This window comes from Oenanthe melanoleuca, chromosome 2, assembly GCF_029582105.1.
Source record: "Oenanthe melanoleuca isolate GR-GAL-2019-014 chromosome 2, OMel1.0, whole genome shotgun sequence".
NCBI lineage: Eukaryota > Metazoa > Chordata > Aves > Passeriformes > Muscicapidae > Oenanthe > Oenanthe melanoleuca.
In genome coordinates, this window is record NC_079335.1 from 72,202,753 (window position 1) to 72,220,954 (window position 18,202).

The 18,202-nt window shown below is 34.8% G+C and overlaps 1 protein-coding gene across 1 annotated transcript in view; it reads right to left on the reverse strand.

The window, feature by feature from the left end:
* Window positions 1-18,202, reverse strand: part of DNAH5 (dynein axonemal heavy chain 5) — a 114,663-nt gene that overhangs the window by 36,705 nt on the left and 59,756 nt on the right. The window contains 9 exon segments of the mRNA XM_056484091.1: window positions 2,402-2,574; window positions 6,495-6,690; window positions 8,665-8,888; window positions 9,516-9,729; window positions 10,731-10,853; window positions 12,373-12,507; window positions 13,237-13,379; window positions 13,871-14,075; window positions 14,396-14,572. Coding sequence (XP_056340066.1) covers window positions 2,402-2,574; window positions 6,495-6,690; window positions 8,665-8,888; window positions 9,516-9,729; window positions 10,731-10,853; window positions 12,373-12,507; window positions 13,237-13,379; window positions 13,871-14,075; window positions 14,396-14,572 — 1,590 coding nt within the window.

Sequence of the window (18,202 nt, forward strand, 5' to 3'; positions counted from 1 at the left end):
TATATTCTGTGGACATTTGTACTTGCAGTATTTACTCTTGACCTGTCAAATAGTATAGCAACCATTTGATTCCATCACTGTGTATGTTCAGTCATCAGTGGAATTACATTCCCACAAAGTACAAGTAAACCTCGGCTGTGATTTCTTAGTGATGTGCTATCACAGCATGAGGGATTATCAAAATTGGGAAGGAAATAATAATTTCCCAAGTACCATGACCTCTGGATAACTTCAGTAAGACTCATCTCACCAGGTCTTTCATTGTGACCCAAAAGTCAGGATGTCCCAGGCATGTTAAATTCGGGAGAGAGTCTTTAGCATTCTCTGCAGCAGGAAATAATACTGCCTTAATAATGAAAGTTGTTACACTTCTGTTTACTCGATGGTAGAAATGCACAGTATTAAGTATGAATATTTGATCACAGTGAAACATGTCCCAATTAGATCTACATTTCTTTCCCAGTTCATTATTTATTTTTTAAATCAAAAGGCTGTAGCTTTCTACTGCTCCATATTTCTCTTCAATTCAGGACTGTGCAATGTAAACAAACAGACCCTTTAGAATTCAGACAAAAAAAAATTTCAGCAGTAACTGTGAACTGCATACAGCACTTGTCTCATTGCCCACAGCCAAAAAACAATGCTATGAAACATGGGTGCAGGTAGATGCTACCTGATGCTGAGAAAACATGTCTTTAAGTACAGGAGACAAACTTCTTCAGAGACCATCAGCTGCAAGTGGACAGACCCTCACAGTACCCAGGAGAGCCTGCATTCCTATCCAGAGCAGCACAGAGCCAATTCCCTCTCAAAGACACAATAATACCAGCCAGCTGGTTAGCAGCTGGTTTCCTCTGGACAAGCAATGATGCATGGATTGGCTTCTGTTCTCTTTATTATCTTGAACAGTTCTTTGATGACTCAAGAATTCCATCGTGTCAGTAAGCAACCTGGGATACTTATTTACTTATCCTTCCTCTGAGTTAAAAATAAGCATGCCAATTTCCTCTAATTTTATTTATTTTACGTATTGAGCGTAATGTATTTGTTATTTTCCATAGGTTAATGTTTCATAAGAAAGATCAAATCAAGTATGAAGACTTACTCTAAGCTTCTTTATTATTTAACCAGAGAAAGAAAAATTAATTTGCCCAACACTCCTGCAATATCACTGATCATTTCAATGATGGCTATTAGATCTCTTCCAAGCAGAGGCACACAAGCTGTTAATTGGAAACCTTGGTCTCTGTTTAAGATATCCCTCAGCTTTAACTCATTCAAGTCACATTATGTCAGCTCAGATTAGTCATTGCCTCAACTGTGTGTATCTCAATTTCTCTTAGAAGCTGTGTCAGGTCTACAGAGTTGTTCCTGTTTTCAAGAATTTAGAATCATAGAAACACTACCTATTAATTTTATCCAAACAAAGAACAACCAAATATTACAAGTATTTGAGTATTTACCATCTAGCTACCCAAAGAATATATTCCTGATGAAAGGTGGCTGTTCAGTGAAAAAATTTAAATTTACTACATCCTAAACTTATACAGTTTTTTTTTCTAGGAATAAATGAGAAACTTATTGGTAAGTGCGATGATCATTCATAATTGTCCTAAAGAAATCCATAGCAGAACATAACTGATTTTGCAGTGAACCTTAGAAAGAGACTAATTTTGTGAAATAACATGACTTCACCCAAAATTTTGAAAACAGCAGATGCAATGTGTTTGTCAACTATAATTAAATCTAAATTGATTTGATATTTAATATTATATTTTGGGGAATTAGGCAATAAAATATTCAAGTGCCTAATAATTTATTATAAGAAATACTGAAAATCTCAGTATTCAACTGAGACAATAGGGGCTCTAATGTAGAAAAAAAAATTATAAAGGTTCTCCTTTATATGAGGCCTATTCTGTGTGAACAATCATATCAAACTGTGCTGTTCTAAAAGTTATGGTCAGTTTCAATACATATTCAAAAGAACTTTAAAAGTAGTGAGCATACTGTGGGTCTACAAAAGTATTTTGGACTACATTAATTCTTTCTCTGCTGTGCGTACTCCTTCAAAAGCAACCAATTATATCTTAACCTGAATTTCATTTGACTCATTCCAAAGACAGAAAAGGCTCCCAGAAGAATTAAGAAGGAAGGAAATAGAATTAGAATAGCTAGTACTATGATCCCACTAAATATAAAAGATAGGTATAAAAGAATAGTTCCATACGGTGCATTTTCTGAAAAGTTTTAAATATGTTTTAATACCTAGTCACAGAGTGACAGATCAAATATTTGTTAGCAATAAATTAGTTGCTGCAGTTTCAGAAGTAATTTACCTCTACTCAAAGGAGATGTGGGCAAGTGAACAACAACAAATGGCAATCCAGCAAGACTGTACCTTGACTAAATGAATCATAGCATCCTCAAAGAAAACCATGTCCATTCCAGTACCACGAATATTCTCATTGTATGTTTGTAAAAACTTATTTAAACAATTCCGTAGCTGATGAAATGAGGAGATTGGTTCATAGATTTTGGGAATATCTAAATTAGCTTCTTCTGGTTTTTCATCTAGGACAAAAAGCAAGTAATAAAACATTAGCAGTTTAAATAATTGACAAAGGTTCAATGAGGGGATAAGTAAGCAAAGATAACTAGAAGTTTCATCACCCAGAAACAAGTTTATTATACATAATATTATATATTAAATGTACATGTGATAGTGCTGAGTGCACCCTGCCTGCAAGAAATGGTAATTTCAGCTAATTAATTTTTAAAGACAAAATGAGAAAAAAAACTAAATAGCCTTCTTTCCCTACCTCCAAAACCTGAGTGATAAAAAATTATACTTGTTTAGGTGCTAGAAAAAGAAGTAGCACCAGAGAATGAATTAAAATTTACAAATAATCTTTTCTTGTAAAAGAAAAACAGTGTAAATTGATTAAATAATTGCGCCAGAAAAAAAATACTCTTGACATTAATAACTGCCACAAGAAAAAATATGTTCACTGTGAATTAGCATACATTTGTTTTCTTAGGTGATCTGAAAGGCACAGGTCAACTCTCAGAGAAAGGAGGTAACTGTGCTGCTGCCTCATCTTGCCATTGATAATCTTAATTGTGCTGAAAGGTACATGCCTTCATTCATAAAAATTCTTACAGTAAATAAAATTACAGAAAAGTTGAGATCAGCAGGGACCTCTGAAGGTCATCTGGTCCAATCCCTTGCTCAAGATGGGCCACCTGGAGCTGGTTCCCCAAGACCATGCTCAGGTGGCTTATGAATACCTCCAAGGACACAGATTCCACAACATCTATGGACAATCTGTACCAGACTGTCACAGAAAAAGAAATAAAATACTGATGTTCAAGTTCTTCAATAGATTTTATCCAGTATATATTTATGTCTTTTTTGTATTAGGGAGCCCAGATCTGGACACACTCCAGGTGTGGCCCTACTAGTGCTGAAAAAAGTGAAAGGACCATGGGACCTTTCCTTCCCGGGACCAGGACTTTTCACTTCCCTTTGTTGAACCACAAGGAGTTCTTGCTAGGGTCCACCTGGGAGGCAGCACAGTCTCTGAGATATCAACCACTCCTCCTAGTTTTGTGCCATCTTGGAACTGGCTTGAGGGTGCACTCTGCCCCATCACCCAGACACTAATGACAACAATGAAGATGACTGGACCCTGTGTTGACCCCTGGCATACGCCATTAGTTACCTCTCTCCAACTAGGCTTTGAGCCACTGATCACACTGTCTGGGCTCAACCATTCAGCCAATTTTCAATCTGTCTCACTTCTCATCCAGATCATACTTCATTAATAAATATCTGACAAATCTCATTGAAACAGTGCCAACAGGCAGACATCAGGGGGATTTTGGTTGGTGGTTTGGATTTCCTTAAAAATAATACTAGTGCAATACTAGTACAATTTTGCTCTTATTTACATACGTTTAGCTCAAATAGTTTCAGGATTTCATGATCTATATATGTTACAGGATGCATTTTTCCAGTTTTCCTAGATCAATCAGTTTTGCTAAGCCTCTTCCAACTTGCTGAAGAAATATATAATTCAGAACATTATCTCTAATTGGTAGAATTAAAATCAATGAAAGAAGTCATCCCAGTAAAATAAATATTTCCCTAAGGCTTAGTAAAACACAGAAGCCAATGTGAAGGTAAGTGACAGAAGGGTGGGGGAAAAAACTCCAACCTCCAATCAAACTCTACTGTATTTAGAATAGTGTCTGTAACTCTTTTCCTGTTTCAATTTTTTTCTCCATTTCCTTTCCACTGCACCAATCTAAAAGTCATGCAGTTTCAAAGGAAAAACAAAAAACAGAAAAAAAAAAGAAGACTAAAACCCAAAAATACATTTATAAAAACATAGTTTAGGAAAATCCCATTTCACCACAGAAGATACTCTCTCAAAATATAGAGATTATTAATTCCCTTCCCTTCCAGCTGTCCTTTTTATTGCAGTTTTTGTTTGTCTGAAGTCACCTTACCTTCAGAATTTTTAGCTCCATATGGCTTCTTGATAAGAACACTCCTCCACATTAAGACCTAATTAAATCAATTGACTTCTTACTATAACCTTTAAAAGCACTGGTTAAACAAAAGGAGTATTCCAGGTGGAAATAAATTCCTTACAAGTTGAATAAGACATTTGAACAAATTAGCAGGTGATAAGAAACTAATAAGAAACACATCAAGGAATTAAACTGCAGTGATACTTTTACAGTTTTGAAACTTCTAAAAGAATTATATCACCTTAATTCTGTTCCTACAGTTTTATTCTTAATGTCCAAGGACAGTATAATCAAGTACAAAACCTAAGAAAGGGCAGACTTTTCCATTATTTAGAGAGGCAGCAAGCAAAATGTATTCTTTTAAAGTCTGTTCAGTCTCAAGATTCATAATCAAGAATACTAAATAACAATGTCAAAAATAACTGATAGAAACACCTTTGAATAGGGGGAGGGTCTTGAGAACCCTAGCACCACTAACAATTCCTTTGAAGCTTAGATTTAAGTCATCATGTATTTCTCTCAGGGACGAACATAATGTGCTCTTACAACCCAGAGACAAAAAGATTATGTAGTGCTAGTAAATATATTACAAATCTGAGTATAGGGTTCTTTGAAGTCAATGTCAGATGCCATTTTTTGTATATTTAAAATCTCAGAAATCAAAGTCCATCTCTTACACTTCCACCATAATGGGTAACACTAAATGCCATTATAGGGATAAATAAAACAAAATTACACTTGTTATTCTTTTCATTTAAAGCAAAAAACAGAAAGGGGGGTCTCAAGGCTCAGGATTTAGGCTAGGTCCTCAAATCCACTGAGGAAAAATACAGCATTTCTGTATGAGAGTCTCCTGCTTGGTGTTTAGATGAAGTTCCATGCTAAAAGGCACATTACATGAGAGGTACATTTAATCTGTTACCAGGAAGGCAAATAATTTTAGGAAATACATTTATAATTTTACATTTATTTTTCAGTTCAACATAATGGTTTCTAGTTTGGACTTGAATTTTAAAGATCACTCTTCATCCTCTCAGTATGCATTTGCCTTACATTTCAGTCTTCTTTGCAGTGATCAAGTTTAACAAGTTATTTAGGGATGTAATTATTTTCTTTCTTACATCAGTTTACTTTTACTTCTATTTGATTCCTTCCAATGAAATATATCCTATCTTTTATTCTCCTTTTTCACTGCCTTATGTCTACTTCAATTATTCAAGGAAAGGTTCAAATAGAATTGGCCATTCATGCCAGTCTCTTATTGCTTCCACTCTCCATCACTGCAGTTATCAACACAGATAATTGAATCATCCAATGACATTCCCCTAAATGCGAACAAATATTTTCTGTTCTTTTGCAACAACTGATATATTTGCAACAAATATTGTCAAGTCATTTAGTTTTAGAATGTTTTAGTTTTAAAGGCATAAAGGTATTCCTATAGGTCATGTGGGTTTTTAAAGAGGTTTAACTAGCCTTCAGGAAAATTTGAATTAATAGTCATTTGTTACAAAATCATGTAACAGTTATTTCCTAAACAGAATTGGATTAGCCAAGAGACTAATTTTTATTTTTTTATCAGATTTCTAGGACATGTTACCTACATTGCAACCCCACAATTTCAAGTCATTCATAACACACTTCATTCATCATTTTGGAATAATAAAGACTCATGCTCACTATTTCACCGTTCTGTCTTTCTGCCACACCAATTTAAATCAAAGTAAGGCTCTTCTATACAGACAAGCTGAATATCAATAGACTTAGAAATCCCATTAAGATAAAAATGTGCCACACCTGGTAACAGACTACCTTCAAAGTCACTGGACAAAAGAGTCACTTTTGATGCATAAATTTAGTATGAATTTTTACGACATATTTTTCTTAGTGTCTGTTATTATCATATCCCCTTGCCTAGTCTTGTAATTTCCATTATTATTATAGTCAATCTTTACCAGTTCTTGCAGGTGCATCCCTTAAGAAGTCAACAAAGAATGTGTCTGTTTCATGATTCAGCAAAGTTTTTGCATCTTCAAATTCCTCCTCAATGAGTTTCGCCACAGTTGTGTGAAACCAATTAACATCTTCTGAGGTTGTGAAACGATCAGCAATAACACACTTACATTCATGCTTCCACAGTTTTATCAGCACCTAAATAAAAAAAATTACGAAAAAAAGAAAAAAATTTTAAAAAGAGCATTTCACAGAAGAATGGGTCAGGTTTGGAAGGGTTGGTAGCAGGTCATCTGGCCCAAACTCCCTGCTTGCAGGGTCATCTTAGAGCAAATGGCACAGGATTGCATCCAGATGGTTCTTGAATATCCCCAGTGAGGTAGACTCCTCATCCTCTCTGGGCAATCTGCTCCAGGGCTCCATCACCCTGTCAGTAAAGAAGTTCTTCCTCATTTTCAGGTGGAACTTCCTGTGAATCAGTTTCTGCCTCTTGTCCCATTGTTTGGCACCACGGAGCAAAGCCTGGCTCTGTCCTCCTTCAGCTCTCCCTTCAGATACTGGCAGACATTGATGAGGTGTCCCCTCAGTCTTCTCATTTTGAGGATGGAGAGGCCCAGCTCCATCAGCCTCTCCTCTTAAAAGAGGTGCTCCAGTTCCTTTACTGTCTTTTTGCTCTTTGCCAGACATGTCTCTGTAGTACTGAGGAACTCATTTGGCTTGCGAAGAAACCATACCAACTTTGAAGCTTTGCCTCTATTTCTTTTTTTAAAAATAGCACTAACATTAGAAAACAAATAATATTCGAGGGTTCTTCAGAAGAGATACCTTGAGCTTCTTATTCTGCCCAATAGCAATTCAATATTATATTCAGTTAACTATGTAAGAAGTCTTAATCTAGCATTTCAAAGTGAGGTGTATAAAGATTTTATTTCCAGAGCCCTAAAACCATATCCATACCAGCTGACATGTTTATGTATTGATAAACCACTTCTCTAACTGCTCATTAAGTAGATGATGGCTGAAAATATAAGCATCACGGCACGAATAATTTCATGCCAAACACAGATATTACTCCCAATGCTACAGCCAAAGTAGTTAGAGAATAACAATAAAGAAAAATGTTCAAGTGTTTATATTATCCCTTCTGCAAATTCAATACATCTTCCAAGTCCCTCAATTTGGATGAAGAAGGAGAATCTGTCAGGCTGTTAAAACCAGCAGTATTGGTTTTGATCCTATTCTACTATTGTATAGTAGCAGAAAAAATTCCAGATACTCCTTGAAGACCTTTTGTTCAGCCTACAGCACTTTGTGCAAGTGACACATACTATGTCAAGTCTCAGAACTAATATGTAAATTATATAATAGTATTTTGACAAATTTATTTTTACACTTCAAAAGACATTGATGTGTGTGTACATCTGTGTGTATATATATATATATATATATAAAATAATCTAAGTGCTCCTCCATATTTTTGCTGCAGAAATTAAAATCCATTTTGAAGTTTAAATTTTAGATGCAATAGAATTCAACAAACAGATGCATATTGTACGTTAACCCAAATATTTAACAAATTTTCCATGTTTTCCATAAACATTGCTTTTCCAGCACTACACATTTCAGAGCTTAAAACTATAAATGACTTTTCCTTAAAATAATCAGATGAGAAATTATATTTTATGGAAGAAATATGGATTATGGGAAAAAAATATTACTAATACTTGTTACTACTTCTTCCTTTTAAACCAGAAACCAGAAACCACTTGTTAGACAGAAGTTAGGTAGTGGCTGAAAGTCTTAGGACAATAATGGAGAGGAGGAACTATTCAATTTATTAATCAGTATATGAGCATTTAGAGTGGGTTAAAGTAAGTTTATTGCTTCTCACTTATTTTCTCACTTCTTTCAAATAAACTAGCATTTGTCAGGACGAGCAGATAGAAGCAAACTGTTGTGACAAAAGAAGTGGGTTTTATTATAGTTTTGAAACAAAGTTGTCATTTCAGTTGGTACTATAAAAGCTGGACTAAAACACTTTTGCCTCAGAAAAACTACTAAGTTGCATTTTTTTAAAACAAATTCATATGCTGAGATATTCATATGCTGAGATAGACCTTCATCCTTTTTCCTACACTAATTATAACAAGGTCGCTGGTGTGCTGCACTTACCTGTGGTTCATTGATCACTTCCGATGTTGTGTTCAGCATTCCTTGCCAAATCCTCGCGAGGTCTCGAAGGTTAAAGACATAATGAAACTTGGCTGGTGTGGGCAACATTTTTAGCTTGGTAATCTGCCACAGTCTGCGTGTCAATGGAACCAATTTGGCTACTGCTCTCCTCACATCATCTGAAAATCCCCGCTCGCTACAGTAGTGCCCTTCTCCAATTACACCTGTGGAAAAAAAGATTGCCAAATCAAAGATGCACTAGTGCAACACCAAGAGCCATGATTATCTGAAGTTTGTTTCTTTTTTTTTTTTTTCCAATTCCCAAAATCTTTTCAGATTTGCTGAAATGGCTTTCCAGTATTTATTAAAATCTTAATTCAGCCATTTTTAACACCATTCTGCCACCAGCTCAATGGTGATTTAGCTTTTAATTAACTGCACATTAAAATGTTCTTTTACTCCCAAAATAGCTTCCACTGGCCTTGAACAGCTAATCTGCCACTGAAATCAGTGTGATGCCATCCTTTGTGAAAGTCTAGTCTTCAGTCGCTTGTTCTTAGCATCAATGGCACATGAGCAACTGTCCTGCACTGTCACTAGAACAATACCTTCATGTCATTCCTATTAAATCTGAGCATATCAAGAGATTCAGGCATGTGACTGGACCTGAAAAACTTACAGATTGATGACATGGCAGGTAAGGAGTGATTACTGAGGGAAAATGTGCTGGTAAACAAATCAGAGGGGAATTAAGCCTCAATTATAACAATAATGTGTCTAAATAGAAGGATAAGGGAAAATCAACTACTATTTTAAAAACTGGGATGGATACAAAGCTAATTTGCCTTTACCAAAAATTTTGTCAATGGAAGAATTAGAAGGCAGAGTACAGTTGAACACCGAAAATTGTCTCTTTAGCCTCTGTGGAATATCATTGCGACCTCCCCCAGGGTGGATCATGGCAGCCAAAAACTGAATGTCCACTATGTTGGTAAATTCACCAGGTTTTTCCAGGTTATACAGTCCTTTCTGCTCCATCAGTTGCCTAACTATTTCATTAGTGACCTGTAAAATAACCAGGTTTTATATAAGACCATATTATACAAACAACTGAATGAAACACAAAATACATGTTTGAAAGACCTAACAAAGAGTAGGACATTATTTTGTCACCTAACCCACTGTTTATTTGCTTCAGAATAAAAGTGCTCTGCAAGGAATAAACACATTTGGTAAAATCTATGGATAAAAAATCGTGGGAGTAGAGGGGTACCCTCGTTTAGAACTAATCATTCATATGACAATTCATTCTCACTTGAATGCTGCAGGATTTCCATTGCCCTTGGAAATACTTCTCCCTTTTAACACAAAATTTCCAGTTTGCTCTAATCACAACCAAACTAATACATCTTTGTATGTTGCAAATGATACTAAATATCTGTATTAAGTTGCCTATGTAGCAATCACAAGCATGGTTTTCAAGCTGAAATCATAGAAGAAAATTCATACAAAAGAATGAAAGATTCTTTTCTTTATCCATAAAGGGATATCCTACATTTCTGTTTGATAAGCTAAAAAAGACCCACAGAGAGTACATCCTATAGCTATACTTCTATAGAAATTCTAACTTTTGTTTCCAAAGAAATATACTTCAGAACAACTTTGTCATTATACATAAAGATTACTTCCATTTTGTCTGAAGCACAGAAGACACTTCTTACCTCTCAGGTTTCATGGTATTTTAATTATTGCCCACGACATCAGTGTGCTATCACAATTTGTGTGCCAAGTACTTCTTATTTTTAATTATAAAATGAGTGTTGTTAAAAGAACACTACTAAAATTATACAGGCATGTTCTAAGGAGCACTCAAACTACTTCTTGCAGTCAGCATATATATTTTCAATTAATTGCTGACAAATTAATGTAGATGGGTTCTTAAAAGATTGTTTAAAATTAAAGTACTACATATCAAATTCACCCTATTCTGAATGATTGAGAAGCCAATTTTACAGTGTAGCATGAAAACAAAGAAAACCTTTTGTTGCCTTCTTTCCCAAACTAACCTGATCTCCCCATTCATTGATTATGGGCATGTTCACATCATCAATGAAGACTGTCATCTTTTTGCCTGCAGGTGGACCATAAGTTGTGCCCATGCGCTTATCCACGTAACTTTCTATCGTACGCTGTCAAAAAGCAATTAGCAGCACAGTTACAAAGAGCACTGCATTGCATACATCATTCAATCACTTAAACATATTGATGGTTCTCTTACATAGAATTTTACTAAGTGATTTTTAGACAAGGCATTTGCTGGAGGTAATTGCACTAGTTCAACTAGAATGTCTGAAATCCCAAGTTATAAAGCACTAGGATGGTGTCTACAGTAGACAACCATGCTTAACAGTTTCGTAAATCTGAATAAGTTTCAAAGTTTTCTTTCATTTTACTCATTTATCAGCAAAATTGATGATTGCTAGCAATAAAGATTAAATTGAAGATGTAATTCTGGAATACCTTTCCAGCAGGCATCAATGTACGTCATAAAAGCATACATTGATTATTAAACTCACATATATAAATACACTCAATGAGATCATTTTTCCTAATGGTAGACTTGCCACTACTGATCTGCTCATCTTCTTTCAATTTCTCTGCTCTTCTTAATGTCCAGTTTTTATTTACTCTATCCTAAGTGAAAGTTCACTTAACCATGCATAATCATTCTTCAGCATACACATAAATACCTGCGTTCTTACACTGTGCCTAGGCTCCTGCCTTCTTACACAAGTGGCATCAGTTAGACCAAGATTTTAAGAAGCTAAAGTAATTTTAAAGCACATGTCATAACAGAATGTTTTGATCTAGATTGTTAACAGAGAATTGACTTAGTCTTGCACATCTATTTCAGATGTCCTGATCAGACTCTCACCTGTCACCAATTAAATCAACATTTATTTTATAAAAACATGTTACTTTTTTGTTTATAACCCAACAAATAGAAGGAAAAGTCCTAAGGAAATTTAGACCAAAATTACATGTTTATCCTATAAAATGTTAGTAGTTTCTATTATGCTATACAGGCGAATGATAGGTGATTCATCAAGCTTATAGACAGCACTTGCAGCCCAGACAGTCCTTTGGCCTGGCATACCAGAATGCATTAAAAGTAGTCCCCAGATAGGAGGTTAAAGACACTTGAAATAATTCAAATTAGCTTGGTAGAAATTTGGACAGGCAGTACAATTCGGGATTTAAGCATTCATAATTGTATGTAGAGCAGCTGAACTGCATGAATTACTTTTTTAACGAGTAATTGGAATGACTGGAACTTAAATTGCAGACAGCTCACTTTTAATGACAGATTGTTGTGGGTAGCACTTTTTTTACCCACAGTGTTTGGCAAAATCTAACAGCTCTTCCCAGTTAGTGAGAACTGATATATTTGACACAATAACATAATATGATGAAGAAAATAATAGGCATGGTATTGTAGAAGTCCAAGAACAGCTGAATAGCTACTGAAAAAGTTGAAAGAAACAATTTTTTTACAGAAGTCTTAAATCATGCGTTAGAACACTTGGATCATTTGAACAGGTGCTTTTTTATTGTTCAAAATCACTTTCAGAAGCATCCTCCTGGCAAATTATCAGAACATTCTCTGAATCCAACCATCTTGTATAAGAAGATTAATCACTACTATACCTGAAAAATTAATGGGGTTGTTGCAGATGAAAAATTCAAGCTCTTAGTCATGTGCCTTTCAGGGTTATATTTTGACATAAAACCTTTGATTATAACAGTCTTTGCAGTTCCTTGCTCACCAATTAGTAGGACAGCCTAGACAAAGACATCATCAAAATAAGATGAAACACAAGAGCTGTGTGTCTTGGCAAAGGCTCAACAGTCCCATTTATCCTTTACACAAAAAAGAAACTAGAAAAGTTGTGTTAACTGAACTCTTTACAAGAGACATGTAGAAGTAAAATAGTTAATGTCTCATAGATTTTTGCCAGCCTGACAAGTTAAAAATATTTTCAGTTAATGGTCATGTCAGCCAGCACAATCAAACTAACAAGGAAAGGAGTTAATTATTTGAAAAAGCGATTAATCAGCTAGAGACTCAGAATCTGTAAAATTTCAATTGCTTAAGTGACACAGTTTCAGTGAAGAATAGGGTCTCATAAAAAAAAAAAGCTACTTAAAGCTACTTAAATTCTGTAACTGCCCCACTCTGGCAGAGTCAGATATGAGCCTCCTGACCTATGTGCTTCTCCCTCTCCCATAAGTACATGTAAACATTGGTTCAATTCTAACCTGATCTCAGCTGTAATTACAGTTATTTCCACTACAGAATGAAAGGGCAAGGGGAAGAAAAAAAGTCTGGAAGCAGTGGCTATTCAAGAGTTCAAGCATATTTTCATGAAAGTAGCTTCTGGAAACACCATCTTATACCTAAAGAAAAAATTAAGTCCTTCCTTTTCAATAACATAATATTCCATTGCTAATCCAAAACTTTTATCATGTGTACTGCTGGCAGTGCTTTGATATGAAATATAGAAAAAGTACCTTGCCCTGTTTTGCTATGGTTTCAATAAGGAAATCCATTCTCACATTGTCAACATTAGGCACAAGAATTGAGCCATACTCTGGTGTGCCACTGCTGGGATATATATATTCTTCAACACGTGTATTCCAGTGCATCCATGTACCTAATAAGAAAGAAATTAAGTTAATGTTTTAGAAATACTAGGAATCATCACTTCCTTTATTTTCCATTCAGTTCCCTCATCTGTCAGTGCTTCTGTCTCGCATACAGCAATCCCCCACGGTGTATTCAGACTAAAATTTATAGAATCATATAATCACAGAATCCCCCAAGTTGTATCTAAGAGGCTTACTCCTCTTTCCTGCATAAATTATGGCAAAGACAAGGATTATCTGCTTATGCTCACTTGACAATTCATCGCCACAAAGTCCATGCAGCTTTTGTAGCAATATAACCACAATCTGACTTCTCACTGGAAACAAGGGAAAAAGCTGAACACAACACTACCAGCAAAGCATAGCCATAAAACAAAACTTGCTAAGGGACACAAAAGAAGGTAAGCTACAAAATACTTCTGAATTAATTATCTAAAAAAAGCATAATTAAAAATTAATTTTAAATTTTACCCCCATATCACCCTGCTGGGTTACTAACCATCAGATGCCACATAATAATCAAACACTGTATCTTCACTGCCTTCTGGGATACAGGGAAGCTCAAGCTTTACTGCTGCATGGTTTCGAAGCCAGTATTCCATTTTGCATCTGTCCTCCAGCTCTAGCAATGCTCCTACACTCCACATGAGAGAGAAGACGTACAGCCTTTCCAAGAATTTCGGAGTCAGTTCCCCACTTTGCTCCTGAAGGATTGAGGTAGATTTTTCATCTTCAACAGCCTGAAAACTCTACTTGATATTCATTACTAACATGAGGTTAGAAGTCTCCAGTCATGTATAAATTTAGAGATGTCTTCAATGATCAGACAGAATCAATATAAACTGATAACAAATCCCCCAAAAGTGAAAACAGGAAAACTGCCAATGGTATTGGTATTCCTTACTAACCCGCATCTCCACTTTGATGACATTCCAAGCATCAAGGAGTCCCTCTCTACAAATCTTCGTTACTTAAAATTATCTCCATTGTGTTAAATATATGTAAAAACATTCACAGCACCTACCTTAGGTGGGATAAGGCCCTGCAACATGTTAATGCTCTGCATAATCACAAAGGCTTCCAACACCTCAGTCTTGCAGTGCAGAGACTGAGTGCTGAAGCGGTACAAGTCTGGGAATGATGAAGAATACAGCTGACGTAGAATTTCAGCCTCTTGGAAGGAACATTTTTTCAAAAATCCCTGTTGCAAAGCATGACAATAAAACAAATTTAGTTCCCAATGCAAGTTTCAGTAAATTCAAGTACAGTAATTCAAAAGGTTCAGGAAGCATGGAATGTTCATTTCTTGAGAGCAGAATGGGAGAAGGAGGGGTGGCAATTAAGTTTACCTGCCCATTGGGCAGGGTTTAATAAACAGAAGGTCAAATTTTACCCATGTATGCATAATTCCTACTGGATGTTAAAGATGAAGAGAACTGAAAAGAAAAAACTGTCTTCAACAGCACAAAAATCATCCTTTACAAATATTTTTTTAATCACAGCAGCTGTGAAAGGCATCTAAAAACTCTGCAAAGAAACTATACAATATATACTGAACATGAATTTGATTTATTTGTCACATTATTTCTAAGAGGGATAGAGAATAACCTGAAAGATGAAGCATATGTACCAAAGAAAATCAAGCTACTGGGGAAGAGGTCTGCTGGTGTGTGTAGTGCTCTTATTGTGTATCTCAGTATCTGTAATGATGTATAAACAAAACCTGAGTAAAACTACCCATTTCTAAGATCATAGAATAGGATTCATTCTTTGATGCCTTTAATTCAAAGTAATATTATTATTCTTGGAGTTACCTCGAGGTTCTCTCATCTGCAGGGCAGAATACTTCACATTTACATCCCATACATTGATTTCCTACATAAAGTACAATCACCAGCAAAAACACTTGCAGATTCTTCCAAAAACTCAAAACAAAATTAGGAGCAAATTGAAGTCAAATAAATTTGCTTTAAGCATTTTCTCTTGTGAGAGTAGTTAAAGGTGGAAAAGGCTTCTCAGTGAGCTTCTGGAGTCTCCATCTCAGAACACAACAGGACCTTCAGCAGTCTCCTCTAGTTGACTTGAATAATGTTGTATTCTACATTATCTCTAGGGGTCCTTTTCAAACTAAACTACATTGTGCTTCTATGATTCTTTCTACTACCTTCATAATATTTTGAAATTCTACTTTTACTTCCCAAAGTAAATAAACTTTGAGACTGATTAAAAATGAGGATATATATGAAAAACCTTTCTAGAAATGGGTAGGTGGAAAACAAAGTTATAAAAATTAAAAGGACAGAAGTACTTTAAATAGATAACCAAAAATTCACTGATTGTTCAAAAAATATTAGGGGTAAGCAGAAAAGATAAGATGCTTTTGCTTTCGAGTAGGTGGACAAGTAATGGATCAAATAGCTTTGATCACTTTGCAAAACCTGCTTAAGAAGCACATTACATGAGAACAGCAACATGAAATGCTTGAGAACTATTTCACTGAACTTGGAAGCTGCATATGTCACAATAATGCCTCTAAGTATGAAGCTATATTTATTTGTTTACAAATGGTAAGGGTCGAAGATAAAAATATATACAAATTCCTGAGTTATCTATATCTGTCTTTAATCATGTTTTAAAGTTCTTCTGAAAATCAATAAATACTATGTTTCATTCAGCATCTGAGAATTAGCAAGGTTAATATCTAACCTGAGCTGATGGAATATGAAATATATTGCATTACAAAATAGATTTAAAGGGAGGTATACTGAAAAAGACATCAAGATATTTCATTTATGATGTAAGACCAAACAAAAAAAAAAATGCTCTTGGATCAAATTATAAACAACAATAGGCTGCGGTTTTATAATGAATTATATAAGGGGGAAAGGAAGAGAAGTTGGAAAGGTTACTTCATGGTGAAATTGACATAATTTTGTTTATGCATTCCTAAGTTTAAAAAAAAAAAAAAAAAGAAGACGGTTTTTTTCTTTAGCCTGTTTCTATCACCAAAATATACTAAAACCACAAGGTTTATGGATTGAGGAAAATTGGTTCCATACAACACTTTAACACAACAAAATTTAGGCTGTATCTCACTTTAAAGTGAGGAGGTAAATCATGAGTGATAATGCAAAATAAAATGCTTCTCTTTCTGCTGTCTTTGCAGCTGAATCTTTAGCACAATTTTAACATCCAAGAAGTGCTTGTCTGCAAACTAAGCAATGCAAGGAGGCAGAGCTGTGAGAACCTAACATCAATAGGCTCTATACAGTGTTATAAGCACAGAAAGGAACAACACAAGTGGAATCTCAGGGGAGCCACTGTCCTAGATGCATAATTTACACTTACACTTTCCTGAGTATCCATATTAGTTGAAAAAATAAATTTAAAAAATAAAACTTAGCAGTAACATACATAAAGCACTTGTGTTGACTGCATGTATTTGCACTGGCAAAACTGAAGTTTTTGTTATTGTGAGGCCAGCTGTATTTTCATAGGACTAGTCAAGAAACACTAGGTGAGGATTAGTTGCATTTTCCACTGGTATCCTATTTGATTTGGAAAATTAAATGGCTGAATGATACTGTGAAACATTAATCTTAAAAAATATTTTCATAAACATGTTTGAGTGATACATTCTAGAAAGGAGGACAGTAAAATTTAGTCAGCTAGCACACAGTAATCTATAAATTTATGTTCTTTGGAGTCATAAAAATTAGAGAACAAATACACTATAAACTCCTGAATGACATTCCAATTTCATAAACAGGAAATAATTCCTATCTTAAAATTAAAGTTTAAAGCCCATACAAAGGATTTTAATTTGGGATTATACTGAAATATACCAAATATAACTTGGGTTTCGGGGAAAGTAATTATCTGTATGATCACAACAATCAGTATCTTTGCCACACAAAAGAAAATTTTCAGTTTTGATATTCAGGAGAGAGTCCATGTTTTATCAAAGCAAAGTAATGGCAACCAAACATTCTCAACAAGATGGCCTAGACAAGAAGAAATGCAGAGAGAGCAAATTATTATTTATTTTTAAAATGTTAATCCTGAGTAGTCCACTGATAAATTTCTAAGGCAATATAGGGCTCAAGAAAAAAAAATCAGAAACCAACTTTTTTAACTGCTACTGTCTCTATTGTTTTCTTAGAAGAGAAGAAAACTGGAATTAAATGCTAAAAGCTTTTTTGAAATCTGTTACTATGGAACATTAGGTAGATTTTTGGGAACTAATATTTCATCTTTACCAAGATTTTTGCTACGTGAAAAAAATAGTATGTTCAAGTCTCAGAATCTGTCATTCACTATATTGTTACAAGCATTCTATCTAGATTAGGATTCATTTTTGCTGTTTTTTGGAAGATGAAAGATGACCTGGAAAAAAAAATCTTTAAAAATCACCATGGTATTTCAATATGTTATATGCTGGTTACTCCCTCTAAAACACACCTGAAATGTGTAGTTTTTCTGAATTATCCATTCCACGCCAGACAGACAGAAACTATTGCCTGGTTCTTCAGAAACTTTGATTCTAGGAATGTTAACAGAACCAAGCAACAACATAAACTTAAAAATTACATGCTTTGATGCTGCACTGACTTTATTTCTTCTTCTAAATCCCAACCACAAAAACTTTCAAGAAATATCAAGAAAAATTGACACTGTCTTGAGGATTTCAAGTTCTCTGAATCACTTTTACTCTTTTTTTCTCCTTGGTCTGAAGCTGTACTACAGGCTGCCAGGTAGTTAGTGTTTTAAAAACTGAGTTATACTTCAATTGCATAAAATACTTTTAATTACAAATTTGCCTCAAAGTAAA